This window comes from Nothoprocta perdicaria, unplaced genomic scaffold (genome assembly GCF_003342845.1).
Source record: "Nothoprocta perdicaria isolate Ctin4 unplaced genomic scaffold, notPer1 scaffold_149, whole genome shotgun sequence".
NCBI classification, from domain to species: domain Eukaryota; kingdom Metazoa; phylum Chordata; class Aves; order Tinamiformes; family Tinamidae; genus Nothoprocta; species Nothoprocta perdicaria.
Genome location: NW_020454638.1, coordinates 1 through 18,671, shown reverse-complemented (window position 1 = coordinate 18,671; position 18,671 = coordinate 1). Strand labels below are relative to the sequence as shown.

Sequence of the window (18,671 nt, the reverse complement as noted above, 5' to 3'; positions counted from 1 at the left end):
AACGCTCTAGAGCTGGAATTATCAGGTGTACCAAAAGTCTTCTTACTTGCCCTCCTCAAAATTACTATTTCAAGTTTTGACAAAGACGTTTATAAAAACGCGACTAAGCTCAGTTGTGCGCACTTCATGTAAGAAAATGTTCTTCCAGACTTCTCAACGAAGCAGATTTTCAGACAATCCTAGCTGCTTTAAAAACACAGAACAAGAACATTATAGTTAGTCTCCTGCATTATTCTAGTCTGATGGACTCAAAAGAAGCCAAGAGAGCTTTGTTTGGCATTAATCAGTTTTATGGCATCACAGAATTGTTAACAATGAAGAATTAGAGATGCACAACTGAAAATTTCTCAAGCATTTTATTTTATAACCTAGTGTAGAAAATGACAACATACAAAAATTCAGAAGTTAAACTTAAGCAAGATCTCTTAATACATTTCCCCCCCAACAAAGCTTTACCTAAAGGCTCAGAGGCAGTAAACATTCAATCTAATGAAAAGTGGGATTCATAATTGCAGTCTGCAGAATTATGAAGCAAACAAACCAGTTCTTGATATTTTGTTAGAAATGGTTTAGTTGCTGCAGCCAGTGTTACTGTTTTTACTCTTTTCCCCTAAATCACTTTCAAAATTGCAGTTTCTCTTGGTTAGTTATCTTCAGAGAAGTGAATATGTTTACTTGCCTCTTGAGTCTTCGCAAGTCTTATTCTTTCTGCTTTGGCAATCAGCTGTGAACAGAATTGAAAAATAGGTAAGAAGGTTGATTATTAGGAGTTCATCTCACAACCAAGAAAAACTAAACCCACATCCCCAAATACCCACAAACTCAGAAAGGTTGTTTTCATTTTCTAAAATTACAAAATTATWAAAAAAAACAAAAACAAAACAAAAAAAAAGAAATCCAGACAGGAGTCATCCTTCAAGTTGGGAAAAAAAGCACTAAGTATTACAGCCCTGCCGAAAACTGATCTCAAGAAATAACAACATGAGTAGTGGAATACAGGTGTTGGGAATCTGTAACTCTAATGTGTGTTCTATCAGACAGATGTTTCCAAGTTTTTTTTTTTTTTTTTAAGCTATATTGCCTAAAACAGTAGGTGCTTGAGACCATGTATTTTCAGGAACATTTGAAGCCACAGATGCTGAAGTGTGGTGTWACAGAACTGCTTATCCAAGTTCTTCACTGACTGCAAAACCTTTCACCCACAGCAGCACGTCTCCTCCTTTCTGCTAAAGCAGCTTTTCTCACCTGCTTTACAGAACACCAGTTAAGAGAACTTCCACGCTCGACCACTATGTCAAAAGTGAGACCTCCATCCACTCAGGACTTTAACACACTTGTATTTCCAGGGATGGAAGATTCCTCCCCACCACCACATGCTGGAAATCCAAATCACTAAATCCAGACTTTCCTGCTCTAGAGATACTGGGCCATCTAGAATCGTCTAATATATCTTGAAGCGATGTGAGTAGCAACTGCCTTACAACCCACCCACCCACAAGTGAAATAGCCATCTTGCTTCCTTGCAAGGACTAAAAATATAAAGAAACTAGAAAGAAAAAAGTTGGTTTCAAAAACATCATCATAATTTGGATACTGCATTCCAGCTTGCGTTCAGTTTGTTTCATTTGTTCATTTCAGAGCACACACACGAATCACCAGTGTTGCTAAGGAAAAGATGGCACTTCTTGGCTAATGAGAAAATCACTTTTTCCTAGTACAAAGGGATGAGAAAAGCTCTTGTTAAAGATGACCTGCTACCTTTCAGCCTACGCCTGCCGTGAAACTGCCCTGTAAAACATGCTAATTTGTAAAGCATCCATACTAGAATATCCATCTGATTTAATCTCACTAGTGCAGGCAAGTCATAGAAATTATAAAAAAAAGCACAGGCTTTGTTACTCTGTGATCCTCTATTATAATTTCTTAACAATAACTACGACGATTAACTACCTGGCAAATATGAAAATATATCAAAACAAACTATAAAGAAGCAGCAGATAAAAGACTTTCTAGCAACAAGGAAGTTGAGACTCTTGCGAACCTAGACACATCCATAATGCACCATAATAAATGTACATTAACTTATCTGATATAGACTGCTAAAACATATTAGCTATTGCTGAGAGCTCAGAGAAAGGGGGACTGTGGAATTTGAAAAACATCACATAAATCTAGTGATTTACTACTTATCCGTAAGACTGCGCTTGTAGTTTTGTTCTGTAGATACTACCTCTTGCACAGAGCACAGAAGTGCCCGGCGTGCTGCTGCACTGGTGAGAGTTGTCAGGAAAGACTCCCTACACGGATGTTGTGGTTCCACTGCTTGCTGCGAAGTTATTACAGCATTACAGTTATGCTGGCAAATTATTTTTCCTGCAATAGACAGGGCTGAAATTGATGACAACCCTCATGTATCCTCACCAGCATTAGAAATCAAATTCTGCTAAACAACACTTTTTTTCCCCCTGAAAAAGATTTTTTCCTTCTTCAGCAAGTAAAAATGATACTGGAAAAAAATATGAAGTCACTTTCACTGGTGTGTGTGTGTGGGGGGAAGAGTAAAGTTTAAAAAAGGAAGAGGGGGGTAAAGCAGCTCACTCATTCAACATAATCCATAGAGAAGAAGTACAAATGCTGAAAGCAAAGCACTATGATGTCAACTATCCAATTCATCTCAGTGCGTGTTTCCACTTCATCATCTCTGCTTGAGAATATGCACCATGCCTCAAGCTTCCCCCTTTCCCATTTTGTGTCCCAGTTAGTCCTCCCTTCACAAGCACCCAATTCTCACTTCCTCGCCAGGCACCTTTCACTACTGCCACTCCCACCCACTCAGGCGGCCGCCTTTCCCCCTAGGCAAAGGGGTGCACAGGGTGACAAGGATTGGAGCAGCACAGCCTCTACCAGACAGCACTGCAGCTCCAAACTCACCAGCCCTCGGGCCTGCTTGGTAAATAGACAACTTGAAGCAATCTGCAGTTTTTAAAAGAGCTTAAGGCTGCAGCCTGATTAATGCTTTCAACCTGCACCAACTAGAACTACCCTAAAAATCAGCCATTCTGGCATGAAGACATTTTAATCTGTTTTTAATCACTTCCCCAACTTGAGTGATCATGCAGTTGCACAAAAGGACATATAGGACCTTAGGACATAGAGGTGGCAAGGGATAACCAGGTGTGAGAAAGACTATGATAGTCTGTAGACACACTACAGATTGACACTGAATATCTTTTACTCTCCCACAGTCCAAAGGCAGGTTTGTAGGTTTCATTGTGAGGCTTGGACTATTTTATTTAGACTTTAGACATCTGTATACTATCGAAACTGTGCTAGAAGTGTGCATTTTGTTTGGTTGGTTGTTGTACCTGAGCATTCTCTCAGGCACCTGAGCATTTTCTCAKGCACAACTCCCCTAAGGATTCACTAGCCCTGATCCTAGCATACCACAACGCCTACCATATTCTCAGGAGACGAGCTAAGGCCATGCACGCTGGAACTCTTGGAAAAGCAGCTATGTCTAGAGCTGAGAGGCTCCTGACTTGCATTTTACACAAGTGTGCTTGGTTTTGTTGCGTAGCTCATAACACGATACCGTCCACACAACGATGTGAAAGATCATTACTATACTTACACAGACATCACTGCAGCAACATGGCTTATATGAATCTAATTTAAAAAATACTTCATTTCAGTTAGTATGTAAATGTACATCTGTACATAGCATAAAACCATTAATAAATGGGTTTTTTTTCCAGAGATCTTGYATCTCACATAGTGAAATGATTTTAAAACCCACAGGCATACTAATRGCACTTAGATTAACATTAAAATTAATGGAATAGAAATACCGTACTTAATAGGTTTTTTTYCCCTTAAGAGCTAACTTCTAAACAATTCTCTTGATTTGAAATAAACACTGCCCTCAAGTTGCAAAAAAAAGTTAAGTATTCTCCACTACAGTTAAACATTCTTCTCCTGATGTTTTGCTTAACAGCGTTAGCATTTAAATAGCACTCACAAAGCTTTGAAGTTAACACCTCCCGGTGTTTAAGGTGATGGCTAAGGGGGAGGAGTAGGAGTTGCATCCTTGCTGCTTCTTTTGTTAGGCACAACCCAGACAGTCTATATTTGCAAACCTCGATGAGGCACATTACTGACCACTTTGCACCAATTTGGGCAACAAATACCAATCTGTCTTCAAAAGATGAAGACTTGAGAGTTAGTCCTAAAGGAAGACAAAGATGTCACTGGCAAAATACTTTTTGTTTGAAATAATTATTTTTTGAATTACAAATGGCACTAAAAGGATATATGGATCTCACATTCATAGAGCTTTACAGTCTCCTGCTTTTAKTCAAGAATAAAGGCTACAAGCTAATATCATTTTTTATGCTTTTAGAAAATTACATTCATCATTTGGGTAAACTCTTAAACTACATATTTGTTTAGAAGGACTAGATTCACGTATCTGTGGGATCTTAGAAAATGAAGACAAACAGGATAATGATACACACTATGCCCTGTATAAGACAAGGTCTAGACCTTGTCTTAACTGCTGTTGATTTAGATGCAGTGTTAGATAGTTTGTTATTTCAATTAAGTATGAAAAAATAGGAAGCTTTTGTTATTATTTGTGTGAACTATGGGAACATCCAAGAATCCTAACAGAAAGTGCTACGTTACCAAAATCATTAGAAACTGCATGCCAAATGATTTCTATGTTTTTCAAGTGACAGTATAAAGATTTAGATTAAATCCAACTCAGTCTTTGAGGTGTCTAAAGCAAACTTAGCAACAAAATGTTCATGAGGTACTCTTTAGGCCCTCTCCACCAGGTAAAGGACCAGACTAACTTAACTTTAAGAACCTAAAAGGATACCAGGATTTATCGTGCCTGCCGCAAAGTCACTAAAAGGTGATATATCTGTATTAAAAACAGAGTGAGGCAAATGTCCACTTTTCTGAAAACACTGACCAACATGGAAACACAGTTATACTTCCAATCAGGTACAGGGAAATATAAAACACCCCGGCCCTGTCCACACACAAGCTGACTTGCCACTTACCTTCTCAGTACCCCGCTTCTTTTCTCGCGGCTGGTTCAGTTTAGCCTGTCTGTCCACCAGAATCTTCTGCCAGTATCGTTGCTCATGATCACCTTGGCACACAAGTTAACATGACAGTTCATGATTAAAACTATCCGATAAAAGTAGACACAGTATTTAATCTCTTGTGATTAGGAAACCATTTTAACCCATGAACATATACAYAAAACCATCTGCTAGGGAATCCTGAAATGTCAGTTCTAGTAAAAAAAATCATTTCTTTGTCAGAATACATGTTTTTATTTTGGATATCAAAACTACTCCATTCTTCCAAGCTTCTCTGCTCATCTCCAAGTTAGTTTCAAATCAATTCACAGAGCACAAATTATACTACATTTAATTCTTTACTATTAGTATTGAATTTTATAGTCACAGAGGACTGCAGCATATGGCCAACACACACAGAGGTGAACAGAGGTGAAATTCTCTGTCCAGGGAGGCTTAGCTTACAGTACAACCCTCATTCCATACCAACTGAGCAGCACCCAAACCAGGTTTTAGGTAGGATGACCTAAATGACCTGAATCACGTCACTTTAACAACGCTAGGGATAGGTATGAAATAGCACTATATACACAGCAGCAAAAGAAGGAGCTCAGTTTTAGCTAAGACAAGTTTCACCACACTACTTGGAGGCTATTTGCTTCACTAATGTACTTCATCCTTTGACCAACTTCAAACGATAAAACAAACTACGAAGTGTAATACGCTGTTCTTTAAAAAAATATTATTAATAATGAGTTAAATAAACAATGCAGTTAGAAGTAAACTCTAGGACTTTATGGGCAGCATCACCAAAGATRATTTATGAATATGAGGGGGAATATGTAGAATATGAGGGGGATTTAAGTGGAATTAACTCTGTGATCGTTTTGCAGTAAGAAAGAGTCTCCTATTATTTTTCTGACTTGCCCCACAGCTGTCTATATGTGAATTGTATAAAGAAATGGTGTGCAGTCTCATGGGAAATCTCTAGCTGTGAGTAAATGTCCAAGTGCTCTTCAYGCCTGCAAGAGTTATAGAATTAATAATTTGTAGAACAATTTAAAATAAACTTTAACTATATGATAAGTTCAGTTACACTAACATTTAAACATCACTGAGTATGTCTACTATTTTGTTAGATGAAAAACAAAGATGTTTAGTCAATGTCAAGTTTATTACTAAATAAAATATTGCTGAGTCAGCGTCTCTCTTCAGTATGGGGCATAAAAGGTTCTTTGCCTATTGTTATTCTCTGATTTCCCCTTACCCTACCAAGGCGAGCTGAAATCCTTATTGTGAGCACTCATACATTCCTCAGAATCCTTCCTATTCTCATTTCAATGAAGTGATGGGGGAGAGGGAGAAATCTTACYCACATGAATGGAAGAACACCACAGCCTAGTATGTAGCTACTGCCAATCTATTACTCTTTTATAAAAGGACGTAAAAAATGAGACAAATACCCACAGAATGCACAGCTGTAAAGAGCTGTATTTCTTCAAGCAAATCTGGATCTCTGGAACACAGAGCACTCTGGAAACTTTTTCTTTTCTTTTTAAATTCCAAAATGACATGAGCTGCATTCAGCAAGTCCCTAGCTTGAACTAATTTTGGCTTTATCATGAGGGTAAATATTTCCGATAAAACTCTTCTTTCTACAGTTCTTAATTGGGATTTATGTGGGTTTACATCAAAATATGCATGGGACAAAATATTTTCTCTTGGCCCTGTAAGAGGATCCTTGCAGGTTTGTGATGTAATATTTAAATTACTATATATCAGACAATGATTTGCATTGTTTTAAAAACTAATTTTTGCTTGTGTGTGTGTGTGTGTGTAATCTGCATTTAAAATTTCTAGATATTGTTGTTGAGTGACACTTCTTCTAYCCTTCCCTTCCATAAGGGGCTTCTTTACACACGAAAACCACTCAAGAATAAAAGCAAGATATGAATTTAGAACAGCAGAGCAACTCCAAAACAAAACAACATCTCTACACACAGGAAAATAAAGCTCCAAGTTTATTCAGTGTAGATAAAATAGTGGGGGAGCTATTATATAGAAATAAGCTAACCAACATTCTGAAAGATGATAAACTGGAATGTAAGCACTACCACTATAGGCATATTCACATTGTGGGATTTTTTGTCCCATAACACAATACCACAACACCACAAACCAGCATTCACCAGAAAAATATCATCAGCAGCTCTGAGTATAATGTCCTGATGATTCTCAGGCTGAAACGTGAATTGAGTACTGACCAGTACACTRGTCAGAGTAAAGCAATAGATGAAAAATCATCTTAAAAGAATAAAATTGGGTTAAAAAAAACAAATGAATTACTTCATAGTTAGATTGCTAAAATACTAATTTTTTTTTTTTTTTAGCTACTGTTCAGATCAACTGAAAATAGAGGAAAAAAGGATTGATTCATATACATAAACTACATAAACAATTGAATAAAGCTCCATAAAGCAACAACCACCCTTTACACAGTACAGGGAAGTCTTCCCTTGATCTATGTTAAAACAAAACACCACTACACACAGACACACAGCCACACAGCACTTACCAGTGAGGACTTCAAGCTTCCAGGGGTTCTTAATCTGTTTTTCTCTGTGTGATTTCATAACAATCTGGGCATCCTCGGGAGTCCTAAAGCGGACGTGGCATTCGGTATCTCCCTCCAGCATGTCAACATAAGCAACAGCCGCCATCATGGACAAAGCATCCTGCCCAAGCACGTGAGAACACAGACCGTTAACCAGACTGAACAAAAAAAAAAAAAAAAAAAAAAAAAACCACCAACAAAAAAAAAACCACCACAGAGAATCTTTGAAATGGTCATTAAGTACCAAGAAGTAACAATGAACTTGGCCATTTAATGAGCAATCGTTGTCAAATAATTTTGAGTTCATGCATTGGTTTTCATAAATATATTACTGAACTGAATTAGGAACATTAACCTTCAGAACATCTAATATATCTCTCAGCCTGTCCTCCAAAAGGAATTTAGAGCAGCTAGCTCTTGCAGATGATTTTTGCAGAAAAAAAATATTATGTGTGGACCATAAGTAATTTACGATGGAATACACTGTTGTATCCATACAAACTTTTATTTTTTAATAGAACACACACATGTCAATTCAATAGAAATATACTGAATTTATTTTTTTAGAAGAGCATAGACATGGGAGAATGAAACATAAACAGAAGCTCAACCACAGCAGACGAAGTGAGAAATCAGTACACTMAACCAGCCCTTCACTTCTTTATGAAGTGACCTCTGCCTAAAAATCTCAACCAATAGCTGAAGAGTCACACACGCTCTTTCAGAAGAAATACTTCAGTTATAATACCTGCTGTTAGGGAAATTAACCAAGATCACTCCTTCCTAGTCAATTTTGTTCACAGCAGGCATCTCAAGATGTTGCTATTCAAGAGTTACACACTGCTTTTAACCCTCCGCTACCAGACACAACGGACAACTAAACAAGGGTGAGGGATGAGAGGGAATTAAGTGCAAAGACTGTCAAGATCATTTTAGAGCCAAAAAACTACCCTCAGTTCTAGAACACTCACAGAAGGATCCAAATCATTTGTTGGTGTTGAGAGATAGAATTATCTCTGAGAAAAGGCTATATTTAACAGAAGAATATGGAAACACTAAAGTACAAATTGAGTGTTAAAACAGTAGAACTATTTTGCAGGTATCCTTTCAGTATGGGTTTGCTGCACATAACCAGAAAGAGATCACTTTTTAATTTGGTTAAGAAGGCAGTAGAGGCATTGATTTGTACCATTGTTCCCATAGCTATGACGGCCCAGGAGCTTAGGCAAAGCAATGCTTGGGAGAAGAGTTAGATTGGCCTTTCAAGGAACCAGTTAATGTGGTTAAAGAAATAAAGCTGAGTACTGAGCACATTATGCAGCTTTCAGACCTGAAAGAGCGGGCATAGCCTAAAGCTTGCAACGTCTTCCATCTATARTTGTATTTGGCAACTAGATATGCTCTTAAACTTGCCTCATTTTCAATTAACACTTCTGAAAAATATTTTTCCTATCCTCCTTATTCCTATAACCAAGGATGTAACCCAAGTATGGCAAAAGCCACACTAAAATCTTSCATTGCCTCCCTTTACTTTCATCAAGTATTAACCTTACCTGAAAGTCACACAAAAGGAAATTGAGTAACAATTCATGTCTATGGACATAGCAGTGGTTRTTTTCAGTTATTGTAAAAATGTTTCCCTCTGTATATATATGATTTGAAACACAAACTTAACCTGCTAAAACGTACAACGCAGCCACACTGAGCTGGCCTTCAGATACTACAGGGACAACCAATATGAGGGCCACACATTCTCCCAAGCGACTCCAGTGCAGACAACTGCCTGCAAATACCTAAACAGATAAGAYTGATTAAGTTTAAACCATATCAACAGTTTGTTTTCAGAGAGATATGTGCTTCTCATCTTGCTTAGATTTATGCACACGGTAACCGCCACACACTTCAGAGCAGCCACAGAAACTTCAAATGGACCACTCAGTTGTAAGTCTAGGTAGTTGGATAAGTCATCTCRGAACAAGTTTAAAATATTCTCTCAATGTGTCAAATAGACTATTAAGTATCTCTTGCAATAATGAAGTTGTTGGAAGTATTTTCAATTGTTATTCGTCCACAAAACACAATTTCAAGGAAAAAAGCACCCCTTGTCATATTCACGGGCTGAGAAAAAAAAGAAAAAAAAAATGACATCACTTTCATTGGAAAATGGTTTCAACTTTTTCATTTTGAAGGAACATGGTTTAAAAGTATTAATGTCTTTACGTGAAAACATTCTACTTACTGTAGAGAAATTTCATATGTGTAGCAATATACAGTTCAGGTCATCTTAAACATTTTCATGCTTAGTTAGAGAGAAAATGGATCGTTTGCTCCCTGCGCTGTTCCCTCGCTCCTTTCCTGCCATCCCCCACCTCCCCCCAAAAAAGAGTTCATTGCACAAGTTCTAATGCCATCATTCACCATCAAGTTGTTTCAGTTGTGATTTTCTTACTGAAAAAGAACAACTACTTTCCCATGCAAAGAGCATTTTCTTGACTCCACATTCTCATTAATGGTTGAAACATCAACTTATTAAAGATTGCTTAACAGTAAAGAATTATGGTACTGAAATTAATAAAACATGCTGTATCCACGCATTTTGTTTTGAACTTTCCAAAACACTATATAAACAGTGATTTACTTTTAACAACGTAAAATTTGCCACATTTTTCACACAAAAAAATGCAAGGACAAAGCAAAAAGGGCTGCAGCTGGAGGTGAGAATTGCTTACACTTTAGGACATTTTTATCATTATTTTCATTGTAAACTTGATATTGCCTGAAGCACTTTGTAACAGCTACTTTTTTTYTTTCTCTTCGCTTTTTCCTCCCCCATCCTTCCACACACTTCCTGATTCTGCCTTTGATAAACCTTCTATTAACAAGTACTACAGGAGAATCTGTACGTTGCTCCTGGCCAGATAAAAATTGGGTTTACATGGTATTCCGTATTCAAACATTTCGGGGGCACTGTAAGTGGACAAGCTAACAACCACYCCCGGAGGTTACAAGGACATTACCTTGATCTGCTTCCTGCCCGGCAGGGGCTCGCTGCTAATGATCTTCACAATTACTCCACTCACAAACTGGGGGCCCATTGTGTTACTCTTGGCAGGAGGGTCAGAGTCTTCACTGGAGGCTGGTTAATTTGAAGAGCAGGGAAAAGGGGAGGAAAAAAAAAAAAAAAAGAGGAAAGAGAAAAAAATCCCCATTAAGAAGTCATACCTGTAACAGTTTGCCAAATCAAAAGATACTATGAAACACATGAACAGTGTAAAATATGCATGTAGCAGTGAGGAGTATCAAATACTGGTAATGCAGAAATCCAGATTTTTTTTTCAACCTTGGATGCTGTCCAAACACATCTAGCAGCAGAAAATACTTAAAATACTTAAAATACTTAAAAGTTAAGTCACTGTGACCAAGAAAACAAACCCCCTAAAATAAATGATGTCCTAGGACTTACACAAGTTCTATTATACATCAGGGACTGTCCTGATAAAACACATTTTTTATTTATTATCATTTTTTTTTATCACTACAGCGATAGCTCCACCTTGAATTATAGAGCGTTATAAAATGAGCAAACAAGCATTAAACTACTGAAGTAACAGACAGAAGTATAGAGCATTAAAAAAAAAAAAAAAAAGCAGTTCTATTACCAAATTTTCTTACTAGAAATCTCCAAAGACCTGATTACAAGCAGTTTTATAGACTCCTTACTTTAAGCAATAGCTTTGCAAAGTGCTGTGGAGGAATGGTTAAGCCAAAGTGAATCAGGACCAGGTTATGTCATTTTATTTCCCAGGATGTTTATGATCTAAATTACCTAAAGTGATCTTTAGGCCTAGAAATGCTACTGGAACATTCTTAGACCACTGGATTGTTCTTTACTCCAACTTCTTTAGTCCTAGACCTGAAAGAGGTGCTTGCATGTTATACTACTTGGCATTCAGAAAAAAAGTCACCAGCATTACATAACCTAAAATTGCATTTCAATTATTCTAAACAACCAAGGTTTTAAACACTGTAACAATGTTAGAATCACCAAGAAAACAAAACAGGAAAGATGATAATCAGCATTACATTTGCCGTTTTTCGACTGAGACTTAGCGTCTGTTTCCATTTCTCCCGTCAACTCAGGTTTGATTTGAGACATTGTTTTCTTTAAGGAGGCCATGCTGGCTTTTTGAAGGGCCAAATATTCTTGCTTCAAATCCATCCACTCAGTCCTATGGACGACAACAAAGGAACAGAATGTGAGCAGTGAATAAACAATCAAAAAGGTTCACAAACTCAGAAACTTAAGTTATTTACAATATGTTTTATCCTAAGTGGAACTTGCAAAGGCATTTCTTACTATGAGTAATCTCTTTGCTTATCTTGAGCCCTAAGTCTGAAGACTTCGGGCTCCCTATTGCATTATTTGCTTTATCTTTTAATACTCCGTGCAAGTTCTAGCAAAATCCATCTGTCAGTCAAAAAGACTCTCAACTTTGTTACACATGTTCAATAACACTCATAACAGTTTGGTGGAATACAAGGATTCATCGCTTTCCCCTGAAACACACAGAGYATATGCACCACTACAGTCACAACTGATACACGGTGAACTCAAGTTCACTGATTTAGTTCACTGGATCCTCTCCTATGTGTTACTATATTAGGAATCAGGTATTTCTTTTCTGGAAAAAATCATTGATCAAAAAATCAACAACTGGTTAAACTCACCAAAAACCTACTGAGATAAGAACATTCCTTACTATTCAAATGCACTTMAGTTAAAAAATAACACCACATGGAAGCAATTTATATATTTACATACATTTAACATGGAGATGTTTCTGCAAACAGCTAGAGCTTTGCTCCCCAGAAACACAATGCCTACAGTGCCACTGTGAGAACGACTCATTGTTACCCTAATCTGTGCTATCAAACAAGCTGATAGAGGATTTTTAAAGAGGAGGATATCTTGTGGTAATGGTTTTAGCTGTTAACATTGACAACTGTATACTTCAAAAAAGCATCCAGACTCACCCAGGATCATACATTCTCAGCAGAGCAAAGACATTAAAATAACAAAAGACCCACCTAATGATTCTTTGAGATAAAAAGGCAACACCATTCCCTAGGAAGGTATGGTATAAATACAAGCTCAAGGACTTGCTCCTTGTTAACTTGACTGAAAGGAAGAGAAGGAAGAGAAGACCAAGGAGAACGACCCAGGCAAGTATTTACAATGCTTTTTTGAACTTTTTTCCTCCCATGCTGTATGCTCAAATTAACTGAAACTTGWTTTTTTTTCCCTTTTCCTCCCCTTCCCCATATTTGATGCAGCAGTTGCAGTATCCTAGCCAAAGAGGACGAGAGTCGCTGCTACCTGTGGACCCCTTTTACTTTAACATGGAGGTGCTTTCTGTGACTCAAAAAAAGTAAGTGCTTCCATGTTTTAGTAGAGGTGAATCCTGTTCTCAATTCTGAAAATATCATCGAAGACCAAGAACGACGTTTCCACTACACTACTGCAAGATTTGCTTGCCTAAAACCTTGAGAGGCCACCCTGAGGAATTTTTCAGCAAGCGAAGGAGGAATGCTACGGCTTAGAGGAATTAAATGCACAAAGTTCTGAATGTCCAAAAACCACTTCTCTGCACTTCAAATTATTTTCAACTGTTACCATGAAAATGGGAAAAATTTTGAATAGAACAATTTTGAAGGACCACCTTTGCTTTAACATGGAGGTACCTGCTGCCTAAAAAAAGTAAGTGCTTCCATGTTTCAGTGGTGGTGGATCCTAGTCTCTTCATGGTATTAAAAATGAACTACATCTCCAGCCTGAAGTGTTTGCATTTATCAGATTTTTTTTTTTGGGGGGGGTGGAGGGGAAGATGGGTAGTTTTTCAGAGCACTGTCACTGATTACCAGGATTTCCCACAACTTAAATGTGGATGTACTTGTTTTGTTCCTGAAAAGTAAGTGCTTCCATGTTTTAGTGATGGTGAATCCTATATTCTCAACACTGAAAACATTGAGTTCTCTTCCTAGAAAGCTTAACCAGACATAGGAACTAAAGAGAAAAAATGCCCAAGAAACTCATGATGTTGCCTAAATTTCTATGTACGGGTAGATATTTGTCCCAAAATGTAAGACTGCTTTTCTGCATTATTTCAACTTAATACTGAGCATGGTATCCTTGTTAAATGTAAAGCACAAGATTGCTCTCATTACCATTACAGCAAAGGACCCCCTCTACTTCAACATGGAGGTACTTGCTGGATGCTTGACAAAGTAAGTGCTTCCATGTTTTAGTTGTGGTGAATCCTAAATTCGCTGAGAATTTCTGGACCTTCACAACTTGAAATCCACCTTCCCCCACAAGCAGCCTGTATGTAAAACTGCAGGGTAATTTGTGTAACGACTGCAATTTATGAGCTTTCTCTTTTAACTACAGGCTAATACTGTTGCTAATATGCAACTCTGTTGTATAAAATTGGAATTGCACTTTAGCAATGGTGATGGACTGTAAGACATAACAGACATATCAACTTATAGAGAAATTGTAAAAAGTCTTCTGAATTGCTCAAATTCCAATGCTTGGGAACATTGTTCATGCAAATTCAATAAAGCATGCAAGCAAGTATGCAAAACTTGGTGATGGTATATCTATGCTATTGGAACGCAAGGAATTGCCTGTATAAAATACAAATGCCATCAATACATACATTGGGCAAGTTCTTCCCTTCCTAAGAACTTTGCATCAATACACAGAAATCTGTCTTCACTGGCTGGCACACGTGAAAAGTGAACAAACAGGGCAAGGACTCTGTCTATGCAAGTCCTGAGAGTTAAGTGCATTAACTTGTTACACATAGCATGTGGGCTCGTTATTTTGTTAACCTTTGTCTCAGTCAGGCTGCAACAGTTGCAAAAAGGCAAGAGGGCTGTTTCCCAATAAAAAAATTGCCATGCTACACAGAATAAACATAAGAACACGGATATGACCTAGTGAGCAACTACAATTGGGTCTTTTGCTTTCATAGAAATTATGTGAAACTCATTCATAATACACATGGTGTACAAGTGTTACTACACAAGTGTTATTCAGGCAAAATAATTCCTCAAAGTAAACATTTAAAAAAGCAAATAGAGATTAACTGACAATACTCATTCATACATATGGTGTACAACCCTAATTCCTCCAAGAAAGCACTTAAAAATGATCACTACTGTACTATTAGTTGCTACTGTTACAACATACTTGGAGAGTACTCTGAGCGGAATGACTTCTTCACCCATTTTGTGTCTTTCCTTGTGTTTTTTCTTATGCTTCCTTTTAGATTTTGAAAGGGATGTGTCTTTCTTCTCAGTCTCTTTATCATCTTCTGCTGAAACTTCTAAATGAAAGTCAAGAAAAATTGAGTTCTAACTTTCCTTAACAGGGTTTACAAATGAAATTAAAACAACTTATAAAAGAAATTAAAACAACTGTTGTTGAATAATTGATAAAGCATTGATACTTTGACCTAAATTTGAATGAAAAGAAAATTTAACAGAACTTGCTACTTATTTCTCATCTAGTGCCAACTCATTTTCTTTCGTATTTTCATCTTATCTAAGTTCTTATATTTAAATCCTAATTCATCACTTTACTGAAGTTCCATTGTTTTTTCAATTCAACTTCTGATCAGATTCATTCACTCGTCATTCTTTCTTGAATGACTCATTACTAGGTTTATCTGTATATTTCAAAACTGACGGTTAATCCTCTACTATTGTCAGGGCTTTTTTATCTACTGACCCAAACAGTATCAGGAAGATTTTAGTTCTCCAAATACAGATGCAGTACTGAAAAGATATAGAAGACGTTTTACCATTGGGCTCTTTCTGAGCTTCTGTTGTTTCCTCTTTAATAGTGTGAACTTCATGAATTTCATCCTTCTGAACAGTCTTCTTGACTTTGGCCTTTGATGCTTCACCATCCACGGAGCTGCTTCTTTTTCTCTTCCTTGGCCTGCTTTCCATAGATGCCTCGGAGCTCTCTGTTCTGCCCCATTTTCTTTTTTCTCTCTTAGCGGGCTGCCTGGGGGTCGCAGTTGCCTCCATTTCAGAACACTCAGAACAAGTCCTGTGTCTCTTTGACTTTGGTGCTTGTTCTGCAGTAGCATTTACATTTGCTTGCTTTGTTTCTACAGCTGCCTGTACACCGCTTTCTTTCTTGACTTTGGATTTCTTCTTTTTCTTCTTTTTCTTTTCCTCTGCATTAGAGATACAATATTTAAACTCCTCCTGTGATTAAGGACTAGATTAATGATCTAATTTATTAGCTTTTTGACATGTCATTATAATTTGGAATGTTAAATAAAATACTTGTCTCTATTGCATCAAAGAAAACATTCCAAAACTTTCTAAACATTTTAGGCAGATGAGAGAGGCAAAGAAAAAAAATACAGAAACCACAGGCAAGACTATGCCCGGGTCACATGTGAAGTTAGTCTACAGGTTTCTTGGAATGCTCCCCCTCAGAAAGAATCTAGATTTCCTCATTGTTTCTCCTTTCAAAGGCAACCAACAACAACAAAAGAACATTTGAATGTTCAGCAACCTGGGCGGATGGGAAAGAATCAAGAGGACAAGAGGGGAAATCCACAGCACATTTTCTTCCCCACATCCTTCACTAGCTTCAAAATTGTTTTAACAGTCTAGAGAATCTCGAGTGGGAAAAGAATGTTGTTCTTTGTTAGTAGTAGTCCTAGTTGTTACTGGTTAGAATTAAAGATATTGATAAGCAACTAGTGATAAAGAGCAACACAATGCTTAAAGGTAACACTTCCAAAGACTAGAAAACAAAGCACCTAAAAAAAAAAAGGCCAGTGAGGGAAGTTACAATGTGATCCTATGATGCTGCTTTATAGATAAATACACTGTGAATAGTTCATTCCCCCATAGACTCCTTAAATAGAGGAGGCGCCAAAGAAATGTCAAAATTACCATTTTCACAAGGAACTGGCCGAAATATTAGAGAGTAAATACTGGTAGGTTTGGTCCAAAACATATCAGATGATCATAACCTTATCTGAAGAGTATTAACATTTAGACATAATTTTGCTTCTGTGGTTGTGTCTTTCTTTTAGTTACAAATATTTTAAATCAACCTGTTATATTTTACTAATGTTAAGTGCTTAAAAAAAATGATTAGCTGTACAATCGGACAGCAGTTCTGCTGGTTATAACAATGACTAATCCTAGTAGATGGCCAAAGAAAAAAAATTGTATTTCCTTAATAATGAGAACAAAAAGGCAGAAATTTATCATATGCCACTTCCACAATTAATTTGATTCTACAATTCAATTTTATACACTTGCATTGGCCAATAGCAACAGAAAAAAACAGCAACAGGAATTTTTCAAGCTTTTTCAAGAGATCATGGTGCAGAAACACAGCAGTTCAATTTTTTTTTCCTTCAAAAACTGAAGCATAGAATAGTGCTTCTTGACCTCCAATAGGTTATTAAAACTTACCTACTACAGTGCTATTACTTGTATTCAGTGTAGGAACAGGCTTGTTCTTTACAGTTTTAGGGAAAATCCCAGGTTTCCGTGGTGCCTCTTCCGGTGGATTATTCAAAAACTTATGATTAAAAAAAATAAAAAATATAGAAAAAGAAAATCAACAAGTACCTACTTTTTAAACTTGATTTCACATCATTCATGTTATGTCTTTCTGCTTATTCAGCATTTTGCTTCTATTACAACTATGATCCTGAAATGAATGTTTACTGCATGTTTCGAAACAACGTACTACAAGGTAAAGAACTTAAAACAATCTTCTATCAACTAAATTAATTAATCTGTTTTTCTTTTAGATTCAATTTTCTATTTCTGCAATCAAAATATGCCAGCAGTATCAAGCCAAATTAGCCCCCAAAAAACCCACTACACTGAAAACACCCACTATATTTCTATTCAAATTCTACCTTGTTTGATAGAATTATCTTTTTATGAATAGTGAAATTAACTGAAGGTAGGTCTGAGAACAGAAAAGAGGCATAACTCCAGCCATATTTTATTATAAAAAGTATTTTAGAAATTTCTGTATCTGAAACGCACTAAGCTACACTTCCACTGAACTTAAAGACAATACTATCCATATTACAGTGACAACCACGAGAGATGTTACCAGAGCTACAATTACTAACCTCAATAGCTTTATCTGCTTGCTCTTTAGTTTCAAATTCCACAAAAGCAAATCCTTTTGGATCTCCACTAGTTTTATACCGGGGTATGCTGACATAAACTACATTACCACACTTGCCAAACACCCGCTCAATCCAACTGTGATTAACATTTTTAGGAAGCAACTCCTAAACAAAAGAAAAAAAAAATGTTTTATCAATATTATATACACATCTTATAAAGACTATTATAATGATCATCAGATTGACTTTTCGAAGCAGCAATTTAAACAATGATCTGAAAACAGATTTCTAACCAGAAGACTAAACGTAGCACAAACACCGTGTATATGTAATATTCATATTTTCATAGTCTTGTTGTGACCAATACCAGCTTCAGACGCTTCTTCGCGACAAAATGTTTCTCATACATATATGTAAAGTTACTACTCCTTGAAGAAGCACATCTTTCAAGTTCAATTCTTATTTTAGAAATGAAGGTTTAACTTCTGGACGAATTCAGAAAATATTACTATTTTTAGCCACACTATGCCCAGGAAAATGCCAAAGGGAAAGATTGTACTGCAGTTATAGCGCTAAGCCATGCTCAAAGGACACTTTGCATATAGATCTTAAAAAAAAAAAAAAAAAAAGAAAGATAGTCTTTAATAGAAACAAAAGATGTTTGATTGCTACATCCTCTCCAAATAATCTCATTAGGAATTTAGTAACTTCCATAACACAACAAGTTGCTTCTTTTGGATTTCCACACCATTTTTTTTTTTTTTTTTTTTTTTA

At 36.7% G+C, this 18,671-nt stretch overlaps 1 protein-coding gene across 1 annotated transcript; it reads right to left on the bottom strand.

The window, feature by feature from the left end:
• Nucleotides 1-337: 337 nt before the first annotated feature.
• LOC112943454 (la-related protein 7-like) lies at nt 338-18,062 on the bottom strand (the record flags this gene model as incomplete). Its single annotated transcript, XM_026034626.1, has 9 exons — nt 338-724; nt 5,067-5,158; nt 7,666-7,825; nt 10,722-10,840; nt 11,788-11,933; nt 14,960-15,095; nt 15,573-15,956; nt 17,221-17,329; nt 17,898-18,062. Coding segments are annotated over 9 exons (1,392 nt in total), but the record flags the coding sequence as incomplete, so codon positions are not given.
• Nucleotides 18,063-18,671: the final 609 nt, after the last annotated feature.